This window comes from Mustela nigripes, chromosome 7, assembly GCF_022355385.1.
Source record: "Mustela nigripes isolate SB6536 chromosome 7, MUSNIG.SB6536, whole genome shotgun sequence".
Taxonomy (NCBI): Eukaryota; Metazoa; Chordata; class Mammalia; order Carnivora; family Mustelidae; genus Mustela; species Mustela nigripes.
Genome location: NC_081563.1, coordinates 50,100,719 through 50,128,203, shown reverse-complemented (window position 1 = coordinate 50,128,203; position 27,485 = coordinate 50,100,719). Strand labels below are relative to the sequence as shown.

The window sequence follows — 27,485 nt, the reverse complement described above, 5'->3', positions numbered from 1 at the left end:
CCCCCCCCCCCCCCCCCCCCCCGCAGAAAGGCAGTGCTCAGTAAGTCCCCTTTTTCTGCCTCCGCTGGGCCTGGTACCTTCTAGTCTAATCTCTTTCTCTAGGAATTTGCCTGTTCTGGGCATCTCTAAGCGGAGTCCCACAGTAGCCGTCTTCTTGCGGCTTCTGGCTTCTCTCACCCAGCATCAAGTTTTCCAGGCTTATCCATGTTGTAGCAGGTTTCAGAAGCTCGTTCCTTTGTAGGTTTGGATGATATTCCACTGGGCGGCGACCCCATATTTTGTCCATCTGTGGATGGACAGTTGTGTCGCTTTCACCTTTTGGCTCTCATAAATTAGCCTACAAGTATCCGAGTGAGTCGTTATTTTTTATTCCCGTGTGTATAGCCCTAGGAGTAGAGTGGTTTGCCAACCCTGGTCTAGAACGCGGACAGCGCGACAGACCGAATTCTGAAGTGGTTCTGCCAGTCTTGACAATCTTGACTTGATTTTACCAGATTCTTCTGCTTTTGCCAGTCTGCCCGGTGTGCTGTGGTGTTTCACTGTGATCTTAATGTGCATATCTTGATTCCTAAAGGAGTTGAACACATTTTCACATGTTTATAAGCCATTTGAATTTCTTGTTTTGTAATGTGCCCGTTAACGTTCCTACTGGTGGGTTGCCTTTCTGAATTGATGTTATGAACCGATGCCTCCAAATAATGTTTACTCTGTGTCTCTGCAGAACAAATAGTGGAGAAAGATGAAGGTCCGTATTATACTCACCTGGGATCTGGCCCCACGGTAGCCTCTATCCGGGAGCTCATGGAGGAGCGGTGAGTGACGCCCAGGTGTCCAAGCAGAGGTGGGCAGTTAAGAGAGCGTGGCATTGAAGCGCCTCTCAGTGGCATTGCCTCATACCAGACGACGAACAGGAAGGAGGTTGCGATACCCAGACTGGAGGGTTGACTACGGGGCTCTCTCCGTAGGTCTGCCCTCTCTCTTCCCCTCCCCGGCTCTTCTCTCTCTCTCTTGAACTACTTTTTATTGAAGAAATTTGGTGAAATGACCCTGTCCCGTAGTGTTTCTCAAGGTCTGAATTTTGCTGCTGGCTTTTTCGAAGTATCAACTACTGTGTCCTTCTGCCCTCGCTATGGCCTGTAAATTCGCAGCTGGAGCTAAAGACGTCATGGGAATCAGATCATTTTTTCTTTCTTTTTTTCAAAACAACTTCATATGTGGTTTTTTGTGCCTCCACTAGGAGGAATAGAATGTTTCCTCGTTGGCCAGTGGGTGTCTATTCAGGTTATACCCTGAGTCGTTGTGATGCTGTGCCTGGAGTCTGATAGCTTTCTCCATTCCTCATGTGGTATTATGCTCGGGGCTCACACTTCACACTTACCCAAGAAGCCCCGGTCCCTTTTACTGGGGGAAAAGTACTTAGAAGACAAACTCTGGTACTAGATGTGCCCATTGCTTCTAGGCCATTTCAGTAGAAAGAGTTAAGAGAGATGTGTTGGGTTTTTATTTTTGGTTATTGATTACTGATCAGATACATCACAGTTTACATTAACATTTAGAATGCAAACTCAGAACTATGGGGTTTTTCCTTAACAAGGAAAAGCTGTTTTGTTTTTTTAAGCAGTTTGTATAGATAGAGACTTTAAAATCTATGTATGTATCCAAAGCAGATATGAAATGCCATGAGTTCCAATGTACAGAAGGGTAAAATAGCTTGATGATTGAGAACATGTGGGTACCGGAGCTAGACATCACGATCTAATCCTGGCCCTGCCCTTCCTGCTGAGTCCTTGTGTAAGTTGTTCCACTCTGTTACTCAGTTTTCATATCTGCAAAATGGAGCTGATAGAAGTCCACATACACTGTAGGAGAGTTACAAAGAGAAGCTGAATTCATGTCTGGAGAGCACTTCGTGCTTATAGGGAATGACCACGCACAGGGGTTCTGTCTCATACATATATGTACTGGTAGAAGTTTTATAACAAGCATTAGCATTTTAATAGTAAAGGCAAAGATTATGTAGACAAACATGTTTGTGTGTACATGTACAGACAGATGTGTGGAAGGCTGAGTGGCTCAGCGTTCCCACAGATTTGGGAACCATATTTCATCTGATCGGGGAGCCAGATGAATCTGGTCATTAATGTAGCAGGGAACATGATTTTGACCTGGAAAGCTGTACTGGCATCCCTGAGTAAGTAAGTGGTAAGATGGATGGCGGACTGTGATCTCTTGTAATGACTCCTAATCGTCCTGCACCATCCGCAGACATTTAGATTCAAAGTAGCCCATCAGAAAAGCATTTGATCAAAGACCCACTCTGCACATTCGAGCCTGATTGCAAGGGTACCTCTGAGTCCATGAGAACAGAACATTTAAGACAGGGTGTGCGTTACACATGCACGCCCACCTGTGCCGACACGCATATGTGTCACAGCGCCAAGGCTGGGGCAGCCAGTAAGTTGGCCCGTGATGACTTTTTTTTTTTTCCCCCAAGGAAATCTTGATACTGTGGTTTGCAGATTGAGGGTTACAGGGGATTCCAATGTGCATATTGATCTGGGACAGTTTTTGTTTGTGTTTGTTTCTTGGTAACAATTTTACAAAATTTCTAGACAGCTCGCTAAATAACTTTTAGTTATGGAAGAGTATGTTTTGAAACAAGGATTAGGAGATCGTGATAAAGTTGAGATTTGTCCTTTTTTTTTTTTTCCCTCATTGCTTTAAAAATAACAGCCAACTGTAGATTCTTCAGAAACTGATCCAAGGGAGGAATTCCTGTCAAGACCAGGAATACTTGTGTTTTTCCTCAGCAGCTGGTTTATTTTTATCTTAAGGACCTTATAAATTATGTAACAGATTGCGTTTCCATCTTCGTTAGCTGCTGGTAAGCTTAGAGCCAGATTTGTGTACCCCTATTAGGAGGAATGTAATTTCTCATCTTTGGCCCATGGGAACCTAGTCAGGTTCACTTCTGAGTCCTTTTGACATGACCCAAAGGAGTCTTCATGAGTTTGCTGGATTTCTCATACAATGAAAATTTCTAGGCCCATCTCTCAGAAATACACACAAGACCCTACTGCTTGCATTTTTGCACACCAACATTACATCCGTCTTTTCCCCCTTTACTCTGATTTCACCACCTGTTATTTTTATCTGGTAGACCTTTTTTAAAAAAAGTTTTCTTGTGGAAGAAGGAGAGGAATGAATGATTAGTGAACATCACCAGGCTGGGGGTCTAGTCTGTGAATGGTCCAGGCTGTCTCTTTCCCTAGACCTCTCCTCCCCAACCCTCTCTCTGCAGGACCACTCTACCGCCAGAAGTTGGCCAAAGTCAGGAAGGGGAAGCGAACTGAAATCAAGGAGACGTTGGTGCTTTTAGCTTCTCTGGTAAAGATTTGGAAAAAGGAGGGGGAGGTCAAAAGAAAATCCTAAAATATTCTCCCAACTTATTTATGGGTTCCACCTGTGGGAACCCAGGTCTCCACTGACATCGGTAATCGTAGTCTGTTGTTCAAACCCAGGGGATTCTGTGCAGCCTAGGAGTTCATTCAGTGTTTATTCGAAAACCAGAGAACCAGCACCGTGCGGGCAAAAAAGCCTCTGAGTTTAGGGGGAACTGGTCTCGTTACTGTGTGATAAAGGGAACCTCAAAGAAGTCCAACTTTAGGTCAGTGGATCTCAAACTTGAGCAGGCTTCAGGGTTTCCCAGAGGACTTGTGAAAGCACAGATCCCTGCCGCACCCCAGAGTTCCTGACCCCGCAGGTCTGGGACGGGACCCGAGAGTCTGCATTCCTCCCGAGTTCCCAGGTGGTGCTGGTCTCGCCACCACCCTTTGAGAATCCACTTGCTAAGATGATCGAGTTATCACTCAGAGTAAGGTTTCAGCCTGTCCTTTCAGATTTTGCTTAGGGTCTAGGAGTTTGTCTGTCTATGGGGATGAACATCATCAAGATGTTCTAGAATATCATCTTAATGATAGGCCAGTGAGTGAGACATTTAAGGAAAAAAAAAAAAGAAGAAGAAGAAGAAGCCCCAAATCCAGAGTTGATTGGTTGTCTTTACGCACAGAGAGAGAACGTCTAGCTGATCAGACAGTGCTTGGCCCTTTTATTTGCTCTTGAATATGCAGGTCAGTGCAGGAAGTGTTTCTCACATGGGTGGGATGGCAGAGAAGGTACTGGTCAGAAAGCTCACGTCAGTGTCCTCAGCTCACCCTCCTGTGGGGAACATGATATCCTGTCTGTTTTGGTGAGAGCAGCATGGACACCTTGGGCTGTTCTTTCCACAGGGACCCCAGGACACATCAAGTATCCAGGCTTTGCACTTGGGGGACCACTTTCTGATAAATGTTTGAAAGTTTTCCAGGAACTGAACAAAAGTGGCACTATCTGGTCTTTTCCTCTGGAACCAGGCCACACCATGTCAACTCCCCAGAGTCCTTTCCCCAAACACATTCTATAAGGGACTCACATAGCCATAGAATTTTCATGTGCTAATTCTCAGAAATGCTTTTCACCTCTTCAGTATTCTCTGTTTCACTCAAGATCTCTGGGAACTCAAAGAAACTATACATCAGTTTTTTAAAAAATAATTTGTTTTCTTTCCCAATTACAAAAATAAAACCTGTCTGTAAAAGTCTTGCTTTAAGAAAGCTAAGAATGAATAAAGCTCTCCAGCAATTATCCAGAAGAAACTTTAAAAAGAAAGTTTCATGCTTACCCTTCAGTTTTTTCTAAAGCGTTTATAGCTACACATATATAGATAAATTTTACACCAAAAGGGATCAATCATAACATACCCACTGTTTGCAGCTGCCTGCCCCCTTGTTAATTTCCTCCATGTTAGTGCATACAATTATGTTGAATCCTTTTTGATCGCTACATGGTTTTCCATTATGTGGAAATTTATTATATTGATTATATTGTATTTAGCCAGTCCTATACTGGATATTTAAGTTGTTTCTAATTTCTCAGTTGTCGATGCAACAACATCGACAACACAACAACATGGTGTGTCTGTGCAGTGAGCTCAGAGGCCTAGAGATTCCTGGAAGCAGAGTAGACAGGAGAAAGAATGCAGGTCTCCCGCACTATCCAGAAGTGGAGCATCCCTTTGAAAATTTTCCTAAACTGAAAATGGCAGTAAAGTGAAGCAGCAGTTACATTTAACTTACAGAGAGAAACGTTTGAGCATTCCTGGACCCTCCCCACCTCCAGTTGCCTCTTTTAGGCTTCTCACATACCTTAAGATACCTCTGGCTAATGGATGCACAAAATAAATCAGTAAAAAGCCCAGATGCTCACAGACACAGTTCAGAGCTCTGGCAGCTGGATGTGGAGATGCTGAGTGGAATTCCTGGGGAAGATGCTTAGTGGGGCCACTCTTGCCCCATTATTCCGGGTGCGCACTGCCTCCACAATGGCTCATTGCGAAATAGACGCTGAACACAATGTTCGCTTTCTGCCTTTGTTCACAAAAGCAGAAATTCTCTTGGATTAGTTTCAGTTACCAAAAAACAGGGGCTGAGGTCGGTGTTTTGTAAGAACACCGTGGTATAACACGTGGAGCAGTGAGGGAGTGCGTACGAGAGCATAGGTAAACGGGAGCAGGTGTGAAATGTTATCATTTCTCTCTATTAAACTGTGTGTTAAAGATAATAGGCAGCGGCCGACTCGGATTCATTACCAAAATACAAGGATGGTTTGATTTAGACAGTCCGTTAAAGTAGCATACCACGTTAATTGACCAAAGGAAAAAAAGAACCATTCGGGCATCCATGTCCTTTGATGCGAAAAGTGCTTTTGATAAAAGTAATAATTCTTGATCAAAAGTCCTTCGAACAGGAGACCCCTAGTAAGTGGCTGCCAGGTAAGGCAGTCTCTGTCTCTTCCCTGGGTCCACTGGCTTCATGCTCAGGGATGGAGTTGGCAGCCTTTTAGTCGAGGGAGGGAATAAGCAAAGGTGCCGCTAGCCTTTGGGGAGCCCTGACTGGGGCAGAAAGACAGGAGCCTGAAATGGGGCGTGAGGAGTGGACAGGAGGAAGGGACCGCTGACCCTGCTTGCAGATGCTAGGACTTGGTTCCAGAAACTAAAAAGCTATTAAAAATAAGACAGTTCAGCCAGGTGGCTACTTGCGTTGTTAAGAATAGTTCGTGAGCTCCTGCCTCGTGCCAGGAACTTCAAAGCACTTGAAACCATGTAGTCCCTGGCGACAATCTCCTTTATTCCCTTTCCACGTCTAAGAAGTGGGAGCCCTTTTTATGTCCATTTTGCAGGTTAGGAGACTGAGGCCTCGAGAAATTCAGTCACGTGGCTGCAGTCCTGTAGGCGGAAAGTGGCGGGGCTGGCACTGCAGCTCCCGTTGCCCACAGCACTGTGGTCGTGTGGCCTTGGGCAGGGCTGTCAGCTCTGCAGCCATGGTTTCCTCCCCTCTGTGTGAGATGGCCTCGGGCCCCCTTGCACGTGCATGTGCGTGTGCAGGCCAGAGCAAGTGCGTGTGCGGATTGTGTGTGCTGTCCGTGGTGGGACATGGACAGTTGGTGCTTGGTAGGGTCCCTTCCCCTGGCCTCAGCTGTCGGTCTTCCTCATGCTCAGGTGTCAGCTGGGGAATGTGGAAGGAAAACAAGAAGGCTTTACCCATTGACCTCGTTCTGCCTGTTGAATTTATACATAACAAACTCTCAGGGTGACTCAGCTACCAAGGCTGGATACAAAGGGCCATGTTTAGCCACTGGCTTGAGCACCCTTCCCCAAGGCTTGGAGGTAATAACCAGGGATGTTGTGCTTGACAATCCCCTCGACCCTGGGCGAGATGGACCAGAGGCCCTGGAAGCCTTTGTCTCCAGAGGCTCTTGGCACAGAACAAACACTTAAACTCTTCTCCTTCTCTGTTGACCCCATGGAAACAAAACCCACGCTGAAGCACACTGAGGCTTGCCTTCTTACCATAAGCTACTCTCCTCTGGGGCTCCACTGTGCTGATGTCGGCTTCTGTCTCCGTCTCCAGGTACGGAGAGAAAGGGAAAGCCATCCGGATCGAGAAGGTCATCTACACTGGGAAGGAGGGAAAGAGCTCACGTGGCTGCCCCATCGCCAAGTGGGTGAGTGTCAAGCCCCCCTCCCCCGCCCCCAGCCAGGGCTGTGCCTCATTTCCCTCCCACAGGCCAGGCCAGGGGTGTGTAGAGCCTAGAGATGCTTCCTGTCCAGCGGAGTCAGAGTCGGCATCTGTGCTCCGTATCCCCCAGGCTGCGCTGTCTGCTCTTGTTTCAGTGCCAGCCCCTGGCATCCTGGCCTGGCCTCAGAAATGCTCTAGTCATTACGTTCAGTTCAGACTCTCCCCATGGTTCGGAGACGTGGTGGAAGGGAGGCACAGAGACGGCGCCTCCCTCAAGGTCCCTGTGGACCACGGGACCTCCGGGCCCCACGTGTGGCAGAAGAGCTCGGCCTCTGGGGGCGGGGGGGGGGGGGCGGCGGGGGGCGGCGCATGCATCTGCGTGACTTCTGAGCCACTCTTGCCTTCGAGGCAGCCTAAGTGTCCCAGCAGAGACAATGGTGGTGACTGAGACCCCCCCACCCACACAGTTTTCTGACCTCGTCCTTCCAGTCCTGCAGGAGCCCTTTATGTCCCTGCAGAGTCTGTGCTCCAGAGCAGCCATGGGGTCATCAGGTAGCCGTGAGCTTGGCTCTGTGCCGGGTGCTCAGTGGAGGGATGCGCCCAGAACAAGAGAGCTGGGCCTGTGCCCAAGCAGCTTCTGATGTAGAGACACGGGAAATAAAATCAGAGACCCGAAACATCAAGGTCTGACTTTGAGACAGTGCTATGAAGTCCAGAGTCTAGGGGCGTGCATGGTGGGGGGAGCCTGAGGCTCAGTTTCTTGGAGGAGGGGGTGTGCATGGGGCCACGACTGTGGGGCCGTGAGCGCAGGGCCATATAAATGGCCCGAGGGGAGAGCAGAAGCATTTCTGGCGAGGAGAGTCCCGGGAGCAAAGGCAAAAGGCCGCATGAACACACAGCTCCCTTGGAGTGAGGAAAGGTGGTCCATCTGTCTGTCTGTGCACCTGGTCTGTGCCATGCCTTCGTATGTTGGTTTGTTTTTAATGGACATGAAAGGTGTCTGAACCTGAACTACCATATATCTGTTTTTAGTAATTTTCAGTCAATGTTGCTGAACTATATAGAATTAAAGAATCTGGGGGTGGGGTCGCCTGGGGGCCTCAGTAAGTGAAGTGTCTGCCTTCGGCTCAGGTCATGATCCCAGGGTCCCTTCTCAGCGGGGAGACTGCTTCTCCCTTGGCTCCTCCCCCTACTTATGCACATGTGTGCGCTTGCTCACGTGTTCTCTCTCAGATAAATAAGAACTTCAAAAAGATGAAAAAAAAAAAAAGAACCTGAAGCTACATAGAGCTTTCACAACTATGAAGCAGCACAGTGTCCCGTCCTCCAGAAAGTTGGGCGTTACAGTGGTGGGTAGACGGTGTGTGTCTGTGGCTGATCAGGAAGTGGTGGTATCCCCCCCAGAAGCCATCTGCCCTGGCATCTGACCTGGCATCCGTCCCTTATTCCTGCTCATTCTGGTAGTCCTTGAGAAATTCCAGAGTCTTGGATGGGAAACTGAAGGTCCTCACCCAGGTAGAGACTTTTCCATCTTTGGAACAGTCAGGAAGAAAAGAGCTGGCTCTGTGGTGGGGGGTGTGTGAAGAGAATATGCATTTCCAGCTCGCAGTACCCCCGGGGAGCAGCTCCTGTGGGTCTCTGCCAGGCCTGAGGAAGGAGGTGCCTGGGTGAAGAGTGAGCTTGGTCCCTGGGGCAGTGAGTGGGAAGCAGAATGAAGGAGCGGGAGGACTTTGATCTTCACACATTGATCCTGCAGGGTCTATGGACAGATGCCCAGAGCAGAGCACACAGGACACCTGATGTTTTGTCCAGGGATGAAACAGCTTGGGGGTGTCACCAAACCCCGGTGGGCGATGCTGGCTTTGAAAGAAAAGGCCAGATAGAAGGGAATGCATGGTGACAGTGGTCCCAGAGATGGGGAAATTCTAGTATCTGGTGAGCAAACATAAAATAAGAGAGGAAAGAATTTTTTCTTCTTTTATGGGAAGAGCAAATAGTGGCAGGTCATAGACGATGACAGAGGTAAGAAAGGGTGTGCTGAGTCGTGTGGTGGTCTTGTGTAGCCATCTCCCTCAGTGTGGTGGGCTTCTCCGGTTTGCCTACACAGCCACCAAATACACGATCTGCTTTGGTGGTAGAGCTCGTCTACAGAGTTCTACCTCCCTGGAAGATAGAGAAGGGACAGGTGCCCCCTCATGGGGAGGGGACTCATCAGTGCCAAGAAGGGCAGATTGTCTTTGGCGGCCGCATAGCTTCAGGAGCCCAGGCGGTGGTCTGTGGCTACATACAGAGCAGTGCCTGGCTGCCCATGGTGGATGACACCTCCTGTGGTTCTCCCTGCCCACAGCCCCCTCCGGTCTCCCATCTAGAGCCCGGGCTTTCCTTTGCAACCAGCTGCATGTCTTCGTTCACCGCCCAAGCCCCCAGCCCGTACGTTCATCTAAAAGTAGTATGCCTGACAAATTCAAGACTTGACTGGCCAGGATCTCAGGGACAGAGTTGAGGCTTGTCATGGGTACCCAGTAAATGTGTGTTGGGGGAAGGATCTAAGAAAGCAGTGGGATGGCCCAGGGAGCCCACTGGTAACCGCCAGTTGTAAGGTGGCCCATACATAATATGGAAGTTGCCAAGCGTGGGAGTAGGGGAGTGACCCAGGTCGCATTCCTAGGGCTCCGTATAAACAGAGGCACGCCACTGACTGCAGAAGTGGGCTTTCGGTAGAAGAACTGCGGAGATGCTGCATGGGCCAGTCTGTACCGATGACTGGGGACAGAAGGCCAGTATTTGAAGGCCCGTAGAGGGCACGGTGGAATGGGCCTCCTGGGGAAACCCGTGGGTTGAAACTGAGTACCAGGAGTGGGAGCTGTGGGAAGACAGATTTGGGCTTCTGTTGCGTGCAGTGCTCAGGGAAATCCTGCCCAGAAGCTGAGTGGGCTGTCTGTGGTTCTGTGGTGGTTTATGAGCCATTGGTGTTGCCGAGCTCAGATGTTGGTTGGTGTCCTCCTGCCCTTCCGTGGGTCTTTCGGTTGTGCGCTTTGTGCATTCAGTCCTGCTGGCTTCCTTCCTAGTGTGCATAGGGAGCTCCACTTTACTCAGTTTTCTTATGGTTTTTTTGAGGGTAGCCATAGGCCTTGAGGGTATGGCCACAGAGAGCTGTCTGCTCGTGCTAGTCATGTTTATGTGTTTGCCACTTGGGAAACCAAAAAGATATGGCCTCAATCTCAGCTCAGACAGGTAAGGTGTTTCCCTGTGTGCTCGGAACACACTGTCACACACGGGCACTGTGAGCCAGTGCCTTGCCCCACGCACTGAGCAAGAGGTGGACGGTGGTGCCTCAGGAACCCTGGTGATAGGACTACTGTCTTTTTTTTTTTTATGCAATTTTTAAAAAGGATTTTTATTTATTTGTCAGAGAGAGAGTATGCGCGTGCACACACACACAAGCAGGGAGAATGGCAGGCAGAAGGAGAGGCAGGCTGTCCTTTGAGCAGGGAGCCTGGTGCAGGACTTGATCCCGGGACCCCAAGATCATGACCCAAGCCAAGGCAGACGCTTACCCGACTGAGGCACCTTGGCGGCCCAGGGACTGCTGTCTTACCAGTCCCTGGGATGTGCGTAGCTGCTCACAACACACCCGGACAGTCACACAGCGAGTCCTCTCATGGCAGGCTTCGTGGCACGTTCATAGGTTCCTTTTCCCAGAAAAACAGTTTAAAAAATAATCATGTAACTTATGCTCCCCTGGGATGGCTCAAAGCAGGAACTCGTGGGCCAGGGATGTGTTTTGTTTAGCCTACAAAGTGCCCCTTAAAATTTGGAAGGAAATTCTGATCCCTGCTGCAGCGGCCATGAGCCTTGAGGCTGTTATATGGAGTGGAATAAGCCAGTCACCAGAGGACAAGTCCTGGACGACTGCACGGGTATGAGTTTCTGCACACAGTCGCCCTCCTCTGAGGGTCAGCAGATCGAGTGCTTGTTGCCACAGGCTGGGGAAGGAGGCAAGGGGAGAGAGTGTTACGAGGCTACAGAGTTTCTGTTTGGAGCGAGAGAGTTCTGGTGGCAGGTGCCCATCAACGGCAGTGAACGAATGCTACCAAACCACACACGGAAGTGGTCAGTTTTATGTCCTGGGTGTCTTACCATGATTTAAAACATTGGAGTAAATGCTCACATTGTTATTTATTTATTTATTTGTTTATTATTAAAGATTTTATTTGTTTATTTGACAGAGAGAGAGATCACAAGTAGGCAGAGAGGCAGGCAGAGGGAGAGGAAGAAGCAGGCTCCCCACGGAGCAGAGAGCCTGATGCAGGGCTCGATCCCAGGACCCTGGGATCATAACCTGAGCTGAAGGCTTTAACCCACTGAGCCACCCAGGCGCCCCAAAATGCTCACACTTTTAAAGCAGAGATCTCGTGTAAAAGTCTGGATCTCTGTTGTCTTATTAAAATTGGAAGAGGTGGGTGTCCTAGGCTGATATTCTCCTCAGGCACTGGTCGATGGAGAGAAGGCCGGGCTTATTCCTTTTGAAGGGCAAGTGCTGCTCTTTCAAGTGGCCGTGGTCTGTCCGCACTGCTCCCGCGTTGTCCGTCTGACTCACTCTCCTTATTTATCCTGTCTGGCTGCCTCTTCAGACGTCTCCCGCACTGACACACTCATGACCAAGTGTGTGTCCAGCACAGGCATCTCCTGACCCCAGACCCATCTCCTGCGGCCTATGAGGACTGGCTGCTCTCACCCCGGTCACATTCCCAGTTAACTCGCCAAGAAGCAGCCCACAACCCACCCACTGTCCCCTGCCACAAAAGTGAAAATGCATTTAAAACTTTCTCCTCCGTCAGCCCCTAGAGTCAGAGGGTCCCAAAGTCTCTTCTCTCCCCAGTGTGTCTGAATGCGCTCCTTTTCCCACGTCATCAGCATGTGATCCACTTCGGCTTGTGTTAGGTCTGTTCGTGGCCTCCCTGTCCCTCTCCCCCGCCCCTACCACCTGCTCCCCTTCTAGAGCAGGAAGCTCCTCAGGAGAGCCCCCTGTGTTGATTCTCCGTGGAATGCCACCTTGAGTCCTTGTTCCCTTGAAGTCCTTCCCAGTCTACCCTCCTCATAGGCCCTCATTGGCTCCTGGAATTAGCTGGGGTTCTTAGGAGAGGTCAGTCACCTCATGCCTCGACTCCTAGGCCCTTTGCTGTGGGAGCCAGGTGGGAGTTCTGGCAGTTGGGGTGGGGGGGGCCTGGCTGAGGAGCCACGGGGTGCAGAGCCCCAGGCCCTTGCTCGTCATGTTAAGAGCCTTATTGAGACACAGTACACATACCATACAATTCTTCCACTCAGAGTGTACAGGTCATTGGTTTGGGGGGCATTACTAATCTTTAAAAATTATGCTAAATTATACATAATGTAAAATGGACCCTTGTAACCATTTTTAAGTGTACAGTGGTACCAGCTACATTCACTTTTTTTTTTTTTTAAGATTTTTTTAATTTGACAGACAGAGATCACAAGTAGGCAGAGAGGCAGGCAGAGAGAGAAAGAGAGGGGGAAGCAGGCTCCCTGCTGAGCAGAGAGCCTGTTGTGGGGCTCCATCCCAAGACCATGGGATCATGACCTGAGCTGAAGGCAGAGGCTTTAACCCACGGAGCCACCCAGGCACCTCTACATTCACATTCTTATGCAACCATCACCACACTCTGGACTTCCAAAACTTAGAATACAGAAACCCTGTACCCGTTAACTAAGTCCCCATTCTCTGCTCCCCAAGTCCCTGAGAGCCGCCATTCTACTTGCTGTCCCTGTGAATCTGACTGTTCCAGGTACCCTTTGTAAGTGGAATCCTGTATGGTATTTGTTCTTCAGCATCTGGCTTATTTTACTTAACACAGTGCTCTTCAGGCCCATCCCTGTCATCGTGTGTGTCTGATGTTCCTTCCTTGCTGACAACTATTTCACGTATAGAGGCCACATTTTGTTTATCCGTGTCCGTTGATGGACATCTGGGTTGCATCTGCTATCGGGCTGCTGTGACTGGTGCTGCTCTGAACATGGAGCATGGAAACGCTTGTCCCAGTCCCCGCTCTCGGTCCTCTTGGGTAAATTCCTAGGAGTGGCCCTGCCTGGTCATGTGGTAATGACATGTTATGCATTTTGAGAAACTGCCCAAAACTTTCCCATAGTGCCAAAGCCCTTGTTTTGTAACTAAAATCATACAGATAAGCAACATTTTCTCTGCAAATATTTTAGGATGACATAGAAAGAAATCTCTGAATATATCTTGGCTCACAATTTTATCTCTATATTTTTAGTTCTAAGCCTATGCAACTCATCAATAACTTATTATAGTAATTATTCTTTATTTTGCTCTTAAGAAAATGTTTGTGTTTATTATTCCCTAATGATAGCGGTCTCTCAGCCTGCATGGTTGCCATCGACACTGCCCTAAAGACCCACCGCCCTGGTCTGGTGGGCAGAGGTGAGGGGGTATCATGTCCGAGGCAGAGGAGCGAGGGGGCCAGTTTCCGACAGTGAACAGTGTGCCCCTGCCCACATCCCTGCAGGTGATCCGTAGGCACACGCTGGAGGAGAAGTTGCTGTGCCTGGTGCGGCACCGGGCAGGTCACCACTGCCAGAACGCTGTGATTGTCATCCTCATCCTGGCCTGGGAGGGCATCCCCCGCAGCCTCGGAGACACCCTCTACCAGGAGCTCACCGACACCCTCCGGAAGTATGGGAACCCCACCAGCCGGAGATGTGGCCTCAATGATGAGTATGTGGGGAGAAGGGGAGGAAGGGGGGTCCCACATGCAGGGGTGGGGGCAGCTGGGCCAGGTGGCCGTTGGCAGGGTGCTGGACAGCAGATGCAGGGGACTCTGTCCTCCCGCCCCAGGCCCTGCCTGCCCTGCAGTCAGGGCTGTGATGAAAGCAGCTCCCCCACGATCCCAGCCTGGCTTCTTCTGGTGCCAGCGGCAAAGGGTTTCTTCCCTGGGCTCAGCTTTGCTGCTGAACTCACACGGACTTTGGGACTCTAATGCTGGAACAACTGTGAAAAATTGTGTGAGCGACCCCCCCCCCCCCAAGTGTAAGGCATCAGTAGTCATCACGAAACCTGCCCTCCTAGAGTCTCTTCCCAATTTTAAAATTAAGGTATTTTTGCTTTTCATCCTTTTAGGTATCTACTTAGAAGAGGGTTTTTTTTTTTTTTAAGTTTTTATTTAAATTGCAGTTAATTAACCCACAATGTAATAGGGACTGATGTTTACAGTGCCATAGCCAACACTGCCACCATCCAGATAATGGAACAGCTCTGTCATTCCCCCCAATTCCCCTGTGCCCCTTTACAAGAAAGTCCTTTCTTCTGCCCTTGGCAACCAATGGCCTATCATGCTTCTTGTCCCCATAGGTTTGCCTTTGCAAGAATGTTCTATAAATGGAACCAGACCGAGCATAGCCTTTTGGGTGTGGCTTCTTTCCCCGAGCTTCATCTGTGCTTGTGTCAGCTTGTTCCTTTTCACTGCTGAGTAGTACGCCACTGCCGGCGGGGGCACCGTCATTTATCTGTTCCCCAGTCGAGGGGCACCTGGGTTGTTTCCAAATTAGTTGTTAAGTGACAATGTCAGTGTTAATTTGTTTAAAGGCTTGTCAGCCCCCAGGCCTGAAGGACGTGGGAGTGTTCAAACCCCATATTTCGAGTCACGACTCTGTTTGTGTTGAACACGTCGAAAGCTGTCATGATATTAGAGTTAAGGCAAAGGATAAACCTTACTGGGGTTTTGACTGGATTCTTCCTACTTACCTCAAACAACCCCAGAGCTTCTCCCAATAGCAGAAGGTTCAGGGGTAGGAGAAGCATGGGCTGCTCAGAGCGGACCGTCCACCCCAGGACACTTGGGAGAGGAGTCGGAGGTGGGCAGGATGTGGTCCCAGTCACTGGGAGGCCACGGGTGCTAGGCCTCCGCAGGACCTCCCCCCGGGCAGGGAGGAAGGTTTCCGAACAAAGCCTGTGTCTGCGTGCCTCACGTGGGACGTCTGTTGCAGCCGGACCTGCGCTTGCCAAGGCAAAGACCCCAGCACCTGTGGTGCCTCCTTCTCCTTCGGCTGTTCCTGGAGCATGTACTTCAACGGCTGCAAATACGCTCGCAGCAAGACGCCGCGCAAGTTCCGCCTCGCAGGGGACAACCCCAAGGAGGTGAGCAGTGGGGTGGGGGGAACCCTCCTGCCAGCCCCCCTCTACCTGCTGGCCTTCATGCCCCGGGGGGAGGATGGGTCAGCAGGTGTTACTCAGACAGGGGCAAAATGCAACTTGCTTTGTTTTTTTTGAACTGACCTTATCTTGCCACGAGGTAAGGCGTGTGGGGTGTGGTGTGAGGGCAGGGGGAGTGAGAGATTAGACTTAACCGACAACTGGGTACCCCAGACTCTTCCAGCTTTAAAACCATCTCTTTATGGCTGATGTTCAAATTCTACATCTGAATGGGACCCGCTTCCTGGGTCATTTCGTCTCTTTGTTCTTGCCAAGATGTCTTTCAGAGGGTAGGATGATTAGCAGGAAGGGGAGCCTCAAGGCCATGGGCCATTTTCTGGGGCCAGTGTTGGATTTCCCGGAGTGACCTTCATCCTGCTTGGCGGCCAGTGACCTCTCTGTGGTTGTTCACCTGTTCGGGCCCTTGCTGTCTCTTTTCTGGGAGCCTGGCCTGGCCCTTAGGTACTAGTCTGGGGTCCACAGAGTACGGCCTCTCAGTAGCTGCCTCATCAGGTCAGGCTGCCCGCCTCCCTGCCCCTTCCTCTCTGTTGCCCTGCTTGTGAAGGCCATTCCAAGAGGTGGGCTCCCCTCTGAGTTCCAAGTGCAGAGAAGCTGCAGACCTGTCTGGGCTCCCTGTCCTTTCCCTTTCAGCAGCCCCCTCCTGCCTGAACACCTGTGAGGTAGGGTACTGGACCCTTTAGTGGGGGTCAAGGCAACATCTTGATCCCTGGTTCTACCTTCCATATATCCCTAAGCTCCTTGTACCAGAGGGTTTCCCCCTTTTCCATGGGTATGGGGACTCCCCTTGGGTGTGTGTGTATTGTTTTTTTTAGGATTTTGTTTGTCAGGGAGAGAGCAAGCACAAGCAGGGAGAGTGGCAGGCAGAAGGAGAAGCAGGCTTCCTGTTGAGCAAGGAACCTAATGTGGGACTTGACCCCAGAACCCTGGGATCATGACCTGAGCCGAAGGCAGAGGCTTAACCCACTGAGCCACCCAGGCGCCCCAGGCGTATGTTTTTCTACTATACATGTAATAAACTTCAATGCTCAGAGTTCTCAGTCCTGCTTTTCAGAAATAAAAGGAAGCATTTTCAAAGCAGAACTTTTTTCCCTCAAAGCCTGGCTTTTTTTTTTTTTTTTTTTTTAAGATTTTATTTATTTATTCATTTGAGAGAGAGTGGGAGTGTAAGAAAGAACGAGAACAGGGGGAGGAACAGAGGGAGAAGCAGACTCCCCACTGAGCTCAGAGCCCAATGCCACCAGGCTCAATACCACAACCCCCAGATCATGACCCAGGAGTTGGACGCCCATCCGACTGAGCCACCCCGGCACCCCCGAAGCCCAGCTTTTAGACTGTTGTACAAGCTCGTCTACCAGTCTGGTTTGACACTAGACTTTTATTTCTGGCGGCGTCCACCCTCTCCTGGAAGCAGCGAATGCAGTTGTTTCAATGACAAGAGGAGTCTGGGGGCCATGGGAAGTAAGAATTATCAGGAGAGAAAATGCACTGCCTTCATTTTTCTCTCACTCGCCCTGTTCTGTCAGCTAGCATTCCCGTGCAATTCCGTCTTGCTGCGCTCGGGCTGGCGCCTCCCAGGTGTGCGCCATGGCTCATGGCACCCCAGGGTCTGGGCGCTACTGCTCCTCACTTTGTAGAGGAAGCACATGGCTTGCCCAAGGCCCTGTGGCAGTAATGGTGAAGTTGGGCATGGATTTCCCTGGAGCTTCTGAGCCTCACCCCTGCACTGTGCTGGCCCTGGCCCCGCTGTGCTGGTGGCAGCATCTGGACCGCAACCAGAGGGTGGCAGTGGCTGGCTGCTCGGGCCACCCGGCTGGACAGACGCTGAGCCATCGGTCCCGCGTTCACATTTCCACTTCTCTAAACTTGGTTCTTTCTCTCTTCCGTCATCTTCCTCTTTCCTCTGAGTAAACTCTGCATGCCTGTGCTCAAGGCCTTCTAGGAGGCCTCTGGCCCCACCCCCGCTGGCTCTGCTTGGCCCCCTTGGAGGGCCAGGCGGGGGACACCTGAAGCCTTGACCAAAAGCAGCGGGGATGCTGCTGCCCTGTGTGGGGCGGCACTGGCCAGCGGAACGCCCCTGAGGAGGGAAACGTTCTCTGTAAAAACAGCATGGGAGCCGCGTGGAACTGCTGAGCATTTGGAAATGTGACTAGTAAAACAGGGGGACTGGATTCTTCACTTTAATTAAAATTCACATTTATTTCGGTAGCCACGCCTGGCTGGTGACAAAGGCACACGATGGTGCAGGTCTGCAGGGCACGGCTCTGAAGGGTGTGCCGCCGGCTCGTGATGGGCTCTGGGCCTGTCTGGCTGGGGGGCTCCCCTGCACAGACCTTGAGCACCCCTCTCGCCTTCACCTTCACGGTGTCTGTAACACCAAAAAAGCCACATTTGTTGCTCCTGCTTTTAAGTGCCTGCCACACCACATCCTCTGGCCCAGGATCCTCCGAACTCAAAACCAACAGCCTGTTTTATGGGTTGTGAGCTGCCCTGAGCGACAGCCTGGAAGACAGTAGCTGGGCAGTCCGGGGGCTGGACCTTCAGGCCGAGACTTCCTGAGCTTCCATGTCTCCAGCTTTAAAACGGACATGGCACTGTGCCCCTTCCTGAGGGAACTCTGTCAAGACCCCTGATGGCACCTAACTTCTACCTTCCCAGCAGCCTAATGGTGGTCCAGAATGGAAGTCAATTTCCAGTGTACAGAGCTTGTTGGGGGGGCTGCTGTAGGGGTGTGTGACGGCTCTTCTTCCCACAGGAGGAAGTACTCCGTAAGAGCTTCCAGGACCTGGCCACCGAAGTCGCTCCCCTGTACAAGAGGCTGGCCCCCCAGGCCTATCAGAACCAGGTATGGGGTCTTGGGCCTTTCTCTGCCCACGGGTCATCCACATCTCTGTCCTCCTCCCATGGTGTTCCATACGGGAAAGCTCAGCTAGAGAGACAGCGACAGTGGAGGTCTTGAATAAGATCCTTTCTTTACACCGAGCTAACGGCATCCCAGACCATCTCTCTTCTATCCCTTGCTTTCATGCCTCTTCGCCTATTCCTCTCTCACCTCCTCTGGTCTGGCTTCTCCCGGGGAGGCTCGAGCTTCTCTGTGCTCTTGCCCCTGCATCTCCCAGATGATGGGGGTGGGGGGGACTTGAGGTAACTCAGAAGGAAGTCATTTCTACAGGGTCTTCAGCCAGAAAGCCTACCTTCTGCAGCCCATGTGCAAGGCAGCCGCAGTCCTTAACCTCTCTCCCCCCCTCCAAGACCTAGCCTCCCCGGTGCAGAATCCAGGCCACTGACCTCAGGTCACACAAGCAGTTCTCCTTGGCTGTCCACACAGGTGACCAATGAGGAAATAGCGATTGACTGCCGTCTGGGGCTGAAGGAAGGGCGGCCCTTCTCGGGGGTCACGGCCTGCATGGACTTCTGTGCCCACGCCCACAAGGACCAGCATAACCTCTACAACGGGTGCACTGTGGTAAGGAACCCTTGGCCCCCTGCGGGATGATTCTGGGACAGGGACTGGTTTATGCAGACCTGTGAGCTCAGAGTAGGGAGGAACCTGGAGACAAGAGTCTCAGATCTGCAGGAGGTGTGCCCTGCCAGACTGCTCCTGCTCACTTCTCTGAGAAACGCTTGGACCAGGTTGGCCTTGGCTCTGTGTCTCATGCGGGTGCTGCAGAGTGCAGGCTCTTGGACACCTGTAGGCCCTCCGTTATCTACAGATGGCCCCAGGTCTCCCTGAACACTTGGATTTAAATCTAAACACTCTCTTGATGCACCCATTAAGCAAATATTTATTGAGCTGGTCTAGATGCTGGGGAATAAAATGGACTAAGCCCTGCCCAAGGATGTGATACAGTTCGTGTCTGGTACCGATGAAGATGGAGTAGAGGAAGGGGAAAGAGCAGAGGCTGTTTGAGATGCTGTGGGCAGAGAGGACTTTCTGAGAAGGGATGGCTGAGCTGAGACATGAATGAAGCGAGAGAGTGAGGGATTGAGCGTCTGGGGGTGGAGTGCTCCCGGCAGGAGGACCAGCAAAGGCTCAGAGGCAGGATGGGATCAAGACACAGGGAGCTGGAAGGCAGACAGAGCTGCGAGCTATGCTCAAAGTGTGATGGGAAAAGAGCCTGGAGGGCTCTTCAGCCAAGAACGGTAGGAGCTCATTTATGAAGTTAGACGCTTCCTCCTGCAACTGGCAAATAGAAGTATGTGGAGGTGGTGGATGGGGGTTAGCCAGAGGAGGAGGCCAGTTAGAAGGCTGGGACAATGTCTAGGCTAGAGGTGATAGGGCTGGGGCAGGAGGAGGGTGAGGAGGAGGGTAATGGGAGGACTCTGGGTTATTTTGAAGGTCCAGTCAAGGGAGTGTTGCTGATGGACAGATACAGGATAGGAGAGGGAAGGTACAAGACAACCACCCAAGACTTTTTGCTTGAGCACCAGGACATGTGTTGGGGTGACACACTGAGCTGTAGACTAGCAGGAGAAGCCAGTTTGGAGGGAAACTCTCCTGAGAGGCCTGCTATCTGCCCACAAGATGTGCCGAGTATGCAGGGGAGGGGGCGTCTGGAGAGCACGTAGCTCACACTTAAACAGCCATAAGGCCAGGTGCGGTCACCAGCAGAATGAGTACAGTTGGAGAAGAGGGGAGGTTTGGGCTTGAGTAGACCTCCTTGAAGGGATGATGCCAGCTGTCTGCTTTGCTTTTTACTGGATCCTGGCAGGCAGGGCTCCCTGGGGAACTGTAGCAGAGGCTGTAGCAGGTCATCTGAAAGGGGGCTCCTGGAGTTTGGGTGTGACTTGGGTCTGACACCAGGATTGATGGCATAGCCCTGAGATTGTATTTCTCTGCCTTGTCCTCCTTCCTTATGTCCAAGGCTCAAAGCGAGGTGGGGCGAGCATCTGTCTACACTGTACAGGGAGGGTTTCCAGCTGAGACAGAGAGAAAGGGAGGGACCTACAGGATTTAGGAGAGGGTCGGGGAGGAGGAGGAGACACTAGGAGATTGGAGCACGGTGAGGTTACTTCAGTCCCAGAGCTTGTAGAGTTTGGAGTGAAAAAAAAAAGCAAACTTTTTTCAAAATGAGCAGTATTTTTTCTGATTAAAAAACCTGTTCTTTGTTTAAGAAGGTATAAAGTAAAAATTGCCTGAAATCTCATGGACGTGACCAACGAGAACATTAGGGTGACCATCCTTTCAGGCACCTGAACGTGTGTGCACATGTGTGCGGACAGCTCTACACGTTTTATACAGATGTGATCACATGAAAAATACATGCTGCTCCATGACCTGCTCTTCTCAACTCAGGAGTACGTGATGGACAACTTCTGTGTCGCTGGGTGTAGATCCACTTCAGCCTGTGCTCAGGCTGGCTGGATGGCTTTGCCATCGTTTATTTGACCGCCCCCCTCTGGATGGACAGTGAGTGCTTCCACATGCCCCCTCCAGAAAGCAGAGGGGGGCTCCAGGCTTACCAAATCTTGGTGCAGTGCTGGGATAACCTCGAGGTCCTGGGGCCAGGACATTTCTAGGCTTAGAGGGGTGCTTACTGGCGACACAGACCTTTCTCGGTTTCTTGAGTTTTTGCCTGCCTGAGTGGCAAATGTATCTCATAGTACTTTGTGTTTGTTTTAGGACTAGAGAGGTTGAACATCTTTTATATTTCTCACCCATTTAAATTTTATCTTTGTAACTATCCTTTATGTCCTTTAAAAAAAAAAAAAAAAGGATAGCCTTAGCTGTTGACATGAATAAGGTGTGCATGTTAGGGAGAGAAACACTGCGCCTGCCATCGCTCCTCGTTTGCCTTTACTTTTGCTCTTTTATTAAACTGGGTTTCAGGGAATGATTGGAAGCAGGGCGGTGGTCAGTCCAACCCAGAAGGTACGTGGGGCCTGGTCAGAGCAGATTAAGTCACACGGGCCCCATGTATGCGGGGAAGAAACCTACATGGTAGAGTATGACAGCAGAGGAGAAGTTGTAGATGGGAGGAAGAACTGCAGCTAATTTTGCAAAAATGAACTGTTTCTGTTCAGTAATAAAACCCTACGAGCAAAATTGAAAGGCCAATCCAAACTGGAAAACAGTATAACAGTGACAAAGAGCAGGATAATCTTCATATGCAAAGATTACATAAATGATTAAAATAAATGGCCTAATATAAAAATGGGGGAAAAGGCATAAAACTCATGAGAAAAAGAAGACTGGTATTAAAATACACCCAGGGTTTGACTCGAGTATGACCTGAAGACACAGATGTGAGCATCAGGAGGGCAGAAGTTCATCCTCAGCATTCAGAAGCACCTGCCAGGCCACGCAGAAGCCGCAGGATGGGGCAGGGGGCAGGGGGTGAGAGGGGAGAGCGTGGGCAAGGCAGAGTAGAAAGCTGAGTAAGCTGGGGATTGGAGAGTTTGGAGAGTTTCTTGGCGCTCCGGGCCATAGGGGTGGTCCCCCGTTGTCTTCTCTGGCCCTGGGTGATGTAGGGCAGCGGGAATGTTGGCTCAGGGTGCGAGAGTTTGATAAAGAGAGAGAGCTGGCTGTGGGCTCTGGATTGGTTGGTTTGTGTATCAGCGTGCACCTAAAGGAGGTGATTTGCTATCTCTAGGCATTAGCTAGTCTTGGGGGAAGGAAAGCCCTTCCAGGGTCAAGGCCCCAAATGGCAAAACGTCAAGAACACAGAAAATAAAATAGAGTCAACACAACAGTAAAGAGTAAACTTGAGAGAGAGAAAAAATCAAACCTCATTAGTAATCAGAGAAATGCAGACCAGCAATGAGACACATTTCCATAATGAACAAAATGTTTTCAGAAGTGAATGGCAAAATTATAAGCAAAAGTGTAGGAAGACAGAAACTCCCCTCATCCCAATATGAGGGGAGCACTGAGGAGACTCGTTGCACAGGGCAGTTTGGCAACATGTGGCCCTTGACTTCACAGAGTTTATTTCAAGGAATTATGTATTTTAGGAGATTTAGCTGAAAGTGTAAAAGTATTGTTTATGGTAGGGAAAAGATGGAAACAAGTTTTAATAGTGATGAAGGTTTATGAACACATTGATAACAGAATAATATGATGCAAATTCTGAAATCACATTGGGGAAGAATAACGCATAAGGAAATCTTCATACTGGGTTTAAAAAGAAGTTATGCATAATGCGATTCAATTTCATTACCAAAGAGTGAGTGTGGGTTTGTGTGTATGCAAATATGATCAACATGCTTATAGTGATTATTTCTGGATGGTGGGATTATTGAGATAATTATTTCCTTTTTGCTGGCCTAAATTTTCTACAAGCAGTACAGGTAGTTTTTATTACGAAGTATTTTAAAGAGCCAAAGGACGCTGCATGTTCAGGGCACAGAGGAGAACGGGGTGAGGTCTGAGGCTCTGCGAGGTGACGAGGCGTCGGGACAAGTGTCTCACTGGAGGTAGAGCACGGCTGCCCGTCCTGACCGGCCCTTTCCCAGCCGCGGGACCTTGGGCCAGTTGTCTCTTCCCCTCTCCCTCACCCGAGGGTCACAGGAGACAGAGTGATTGGACGCACTTTGAAAGCCGTAGGGCAGATTCTAATGCTGGTGATAGTGTTACTCTGAGAACCAGCAGAACGCGCTTTTAGACAGACACTCTTTCTAGAGTGGATGGCCGGTGTCGGGACGACGCGGGGCAGGGGGAGCTCTTGCATGCCAATGCTCAGCCTCTTCCTCCCTGCATGCGCTCGGCACCCCCGACCCCACACACCCTCCCTCCCTCTCTCTGCTTGGCCAGGTCTGCACTCTGACCAAGGAAGACAATCGCTGCGTGGGCAAGATTCCCGAGGACGAGCAGCTGCACGTGCTCCCGCTGTACAAGATGGCCAACACGGATGAGTTCGGCAGTGAGGAGAACCAGAACGCCAAGGTGGGCAGCGGGGCCATCCAGGTGCTCACTGCCTTCCCCCGCGAAGTCCGGCGCCTGCCTGAGCCTGCCAAGTCGTGCCGCCAGCGGCAGCTGGAAGCCAGGAAGGCGGCGGCCGAGAAGAAGAAGATGCAGAAGGAGAAGCTGAGTACTCCCGAGAAGATCAAACAGGAGGCCCTCGAGCTGGCCGGCGTCACCACTGACCCAGGTGTGTGGGGAGAGGGTGCCCACCAGAGGTGGCACCGTCGGGGCAGGGGTAGGCCCTGGACAGCTCCCTCCCTGCCCCTCTTCCTCTCCGGCGAGGGAACTCCAGACCAGAGTCACTGGGCCTCTCTCGGCCATCTGGACCCCGTGGTATCTTAACTTTCAGTCAGCGCAGTATCCGTGGCAGCCCCAGGACACCGGAGTCGGGCGGGGGGTCCCATCTTCCCACAGAGGAGCTGGGCTCCTCCAGCTTGCCATAGTGTCTGCAGAGTGTGCTGGGGCCCCAGGCGCATGGGCCGCAGTGGAGTATGGGGCCGCTCTCTCGTCCGCGGATCCTGGTCCTGCTCCAGCACGCAGTGGCTGGAGCTTCTGTGCAGACCCGCAGGGTTCACCAGGAGTGCTGCAGGGGACCTGTGGGCTCTGGCAGCCGCTTTTCCCTGGGGCTTTCGTGGGGCTGGGAGCCCCTCGGGAAGAGGGAGCTTCCATCCCCAGTCCTCAGGCCACGGGCCCATTGTGAGCTGTGGTTCTCTTTGCTCCTTCTTTGTCTTGCCTCCTGTCTTCCCCAGGCCTGGCCCTGAAGGGTGGACTTCCCCAGCAAGGCCTGAAGCCCTCCCTCAAAGTGGAGCCCCAGAACCACTTCAGCTCCTTCAAGTACAGTGGCAATGCGGTGGTGGAGAGCTACTCGGTGCTGGGCAGCTGCCGGCCCTCCGACCCCTACAGCGTGAACAGCGTGTACTCCTACCACTCCTACTATGCACAGCCCGGCCTGACCTCCGTCAACGGCTTTCACTCCAAGTACGCTCTTCCGTCGTTCAGCTACTATGGCTTCCCATCCAGCAACCCCGTCTTCCCCTCACAGTTCCTGGGTCCTGGCACCTGGGGACACGGTGGCAGCAGCAGCAGCTTTGAGAAGAAGCCAGACCTCCACGCTCTGCACAACAGCCTGAGCCCGGCCTACGGTGGTGCTGAGTTTGCCGAGCTGCCTGGCCAGGCTGTTCCCACGGACACCCACCACCCCACTCCTCACCACCAGCAGCCTGCTTACCCAGGCCCCAAGGAGTATCTGCTTCCCAAGGCTCCCCAGATCCACCCAGCATCCAGGGACCCCTCTCCCTTTGCACAGAGCTCCAACTGCTACAACAGATCCATCAAGCAAGAGCCAGTGGACCCCCTGGTCCAGGCTGAGTCTATACCCAGAGACCCTGGTAAGATGGGCAAAACACCTTTGCCCGAGGCTTCTCAGAATGGGGGGCCCAATCACCTCTGGGGACAGTACTCAGGAGGCACAAGCATGTCCCCCAAGAGGACTAACAGTGTGGGCGGCAGCTGGGGTGTGTTCCATCCTGGGGAGAGCCCTGCCATCATCCCCGACAAGCTCAGTTCTTATGGGACTGGCTGCCTGACCCCTTCTCACTTCCCGGATAGCCAGTGGGGGCTGTTCTCTGGGGAGGGGCAGCAGCCAGCACCCCAACCCGGAGGACGGCTTCGAGGCAAACCATGGAGCCCCTGCAAGTTTGGGAACAACACCTCGGCCTTGGCCGGTCCCAGCCTGACTGAGAAGCCTTGGGGAGTTGGGGCCGGGGATTTCAACTCTGCCCTGAAAAGCGGTCCTGGGTTCCAAGACAAGTTGTGGAGCCCCCTGAAAGGAGAGGAGGGAAGGTTTCCAACCCCGGGGGCAAGCCAGCTGGACAAAGCCTGGCCGTCCTTCGGCGTGCCCCTGGGCTCCAGTGAGAAACTGTTCGGGGCCCTGAAGTCAGAGGAAAAGCTGTGGGATCCCTTCAGCCTGGAGGAGGGGACAGCCGAGGACCCCCCCAACAAGGGGGCGGTGAAGGAGGAGAAGAGTGGGGGCGCGGAGGAGGAGGAAGAGCTCTGGTCCGACAGTGAACACAATTTCCTAGACGAGAACATCGGCGGTGTGGCCGTGGCCCCCGCTCATGGCTCGATCCTCATCGAGTGTGCCCGGCGGGAGCTGCACGCCACCACGCCCCTCAAGAAGCCCAACCGCTGCCACCCCACCCGCATCTCGCTGGTCTTCTACCAGCACAAGAACCTCAACCAGCCCAACCACGGGCTGGCCCTCTGGGAGGCCAAGATGAAGCAGCTGGCGGAGAGGGCCCGGGCGCGACAGGAGGAGGCCGCCCGGCTGGGTCTGGGCCAGCAGGAGGCCAAGCTCTACGGAAAGAAGCGCAAATGGGGGGGCGCCATGGTGGCCGAGCCCCAGCATAAGGAGAAAAAGGGGCTTGTCCCCACACGGCAGGCGCTGGCCGTGCCCACAGACTCAGCAGTCACCGTGTCCTCCTACGCCTACACGAAGGTCACTGGCCCCTACAGCCGCTGGATCTAGGTGCCCGGTGCCAGGGAGCCAGTGTACCTCAGCGTCGGGCCCGGCCCGAGCTGCCTCTGTGGTGCTTTTGCCCTCACACCTGGGGGCGGGTTGGGGGTGCAGAAGTCTTTTTATCTATATATACATATATAGATATGCATATATATGTATTTATGGTCCAAACCTCAGAACTGACCCGCCCCCTCCCTTCCCCAACTTCCCCAGCACTTTGAAGAAGAAACTACGGCTGTCGGGTGATTTTTTTCGTGATCTTACTATTTATATCTCCATGTTGGTTTTTTTCTCCCCTCCCCCCACCTTGTTGGGGGGGCTTTTATTTCCTCTTGTTTTTAAAACTCTATCCTTGTATATCACAATAATGGAAAGAAAGTTTATAGTGTCCTTTCACAAAGGAGTAGTTTTAAATTCCATTTAAAATGTGTATTTATTGGATTTTTTAAAAAGCGACAATAGTAATGGTAAAGGAGCGGCGGGAAAGGCCAAGAGCGCGCATTCCTGCCCAGTCTTGCTGGGCCCTGCGAGCCCGGCCCTCTTGGGAGCTGGCAAGGTTCTCTCAGCCATCTGCCCCTCACGAGCCAAGTGCAGACTGTAGCCGCCCGGTCCATCCCTCCTGACCGCTACGCCTTCCCTTCAGGGGAGGGAGCCCTCAGGACCGCTTCCATCCTCTCCAGCAGGATGGGAGAATCTGTAAAGAAGTATCCGGGGTCCCTTTTCCAGTCACCGGCTTGGAGTCGGGGACCGGGAGGCAGGCGCACCCCTAGGCCAGGCACCGGAGTTGCTGGCGTCGATTTCCCCCGGAAACCAGGTTGGAAGTAGACAGCTTCGAGCTTGCTAGTCTCCACACTGAATCCTCTGTCCATTGTCGATCAAGTCCCATGATGTCACGGTTCCCCAGGCAGCACCTCCTTGCAGGAGCTGGAGTTGAGAGGCTCTTTGGAGCCCTTTCCACCCGGTTGACAAGCCAATGAATGCTGGGCTGAAGGAATTTGTCGTAGTGGCAGGTATTTTTTTGTTTGTTAAAAAAAAAAAAAAAATTGCCCCAAAGCCTATGCTGATATTGAAAAAGGGCTACTGTATCTCTAAACAAGAAGCTGAACCCAAGCTGTGAAAAGCCAGCGTCGGCCCATGGCGCGGCGTTGTGCAGAGCCTGGTGCTGTAGTACTGAGCTGGGACTCCGGGCGGGTGGCGTCCTGCGGGAGCCCGGGCCCGGCCGCGTGACAGCAGTTAGAGCATCTCTCTGTTCCTGGATCTCCACATCAGACAATGGTGCAGGCCTCCCCACCCAGGCCCACCCTCTCCACGCTCTCCCGGGCGGGGGTGGGCTTACCCTCAGCAATTTTAAAATGCAGGAGTCCAACGTTTTCAGCAGGTAGCTATGATTTTCCTCCCTAATTGGTGCCATTTCTCGATTTGATCATCTTCTTCTTTCCTTCCTTCCCCACCCCCCTCCTCAACTGGCCCCTTCTAAAATTCTGGTGCATTCGTTTGGTTCTTTGAAATGAGAATGTGGTGCTTCATTTTTGCAACGTTGTCAGAGAGGTTGGGCGTGGCTGGTGGAAGCAACTTCCGTGGACAGCAAGTCAGACTCCCTTGCGTGTGTGTTTTTCCTGTGGTGTGAGCGACGTTTCCATCCGGCTGCCCGTGTGGATGTGCGTGGTGAGTGGGAGGTTTCAGCAGGACACACGGAGGGGA

The 27,485-nt window shown here is 51.8% G+C and overlaps 1 protein-coding gene across 2 annotated transcripts in view; it reads left to right on the top strand.

Moving 5' to 3' along the window:
* The window catches only part of TET3 (tet methylcytosine dioxygenase 3), a 94,744-nt gene extending 67,940 nt beyond the window's left edge, over positions 1-26,804 (top strand). For both annotated transcript variants that reach the window (XM_059405815.1, XM_059405816.1), the window contains exons 4-11: positions 722-812; positions 7,008-7,101; positions 13,664-13,872; positions 15,141-15,291; positions 18,119-18,208; positions 18,692-18,829; positions 23,117-23,453; positions 24,016-26,804. In XM_059405815.1, coding sequence (XP_059261798.1) covers positions 722-812; positions 7,008-7,101; positions 13,664-13,872; positions 15,141-15,291; positions 18,119-18,208; positions 18,692-18,829; positions 23,117-23,453; positions 24,016-25,793 — 2,888 coding nt within the window. In that variant the 3' untranslated portion in view covers positions 25,794-26,804. The remainder of the gene's footprint in view (positions 1-721; positions 813-7,007; positions 7,102-13,663; positions 13,873-15,140; positions 15,292-18,118; positions 18,209-18,691; positions 18,830-23,116; positions 23,454-24,015) is intronic.
* The last annotated feature ends 681 nt before the right edge of the window (positions 26,805-27,485 follow it).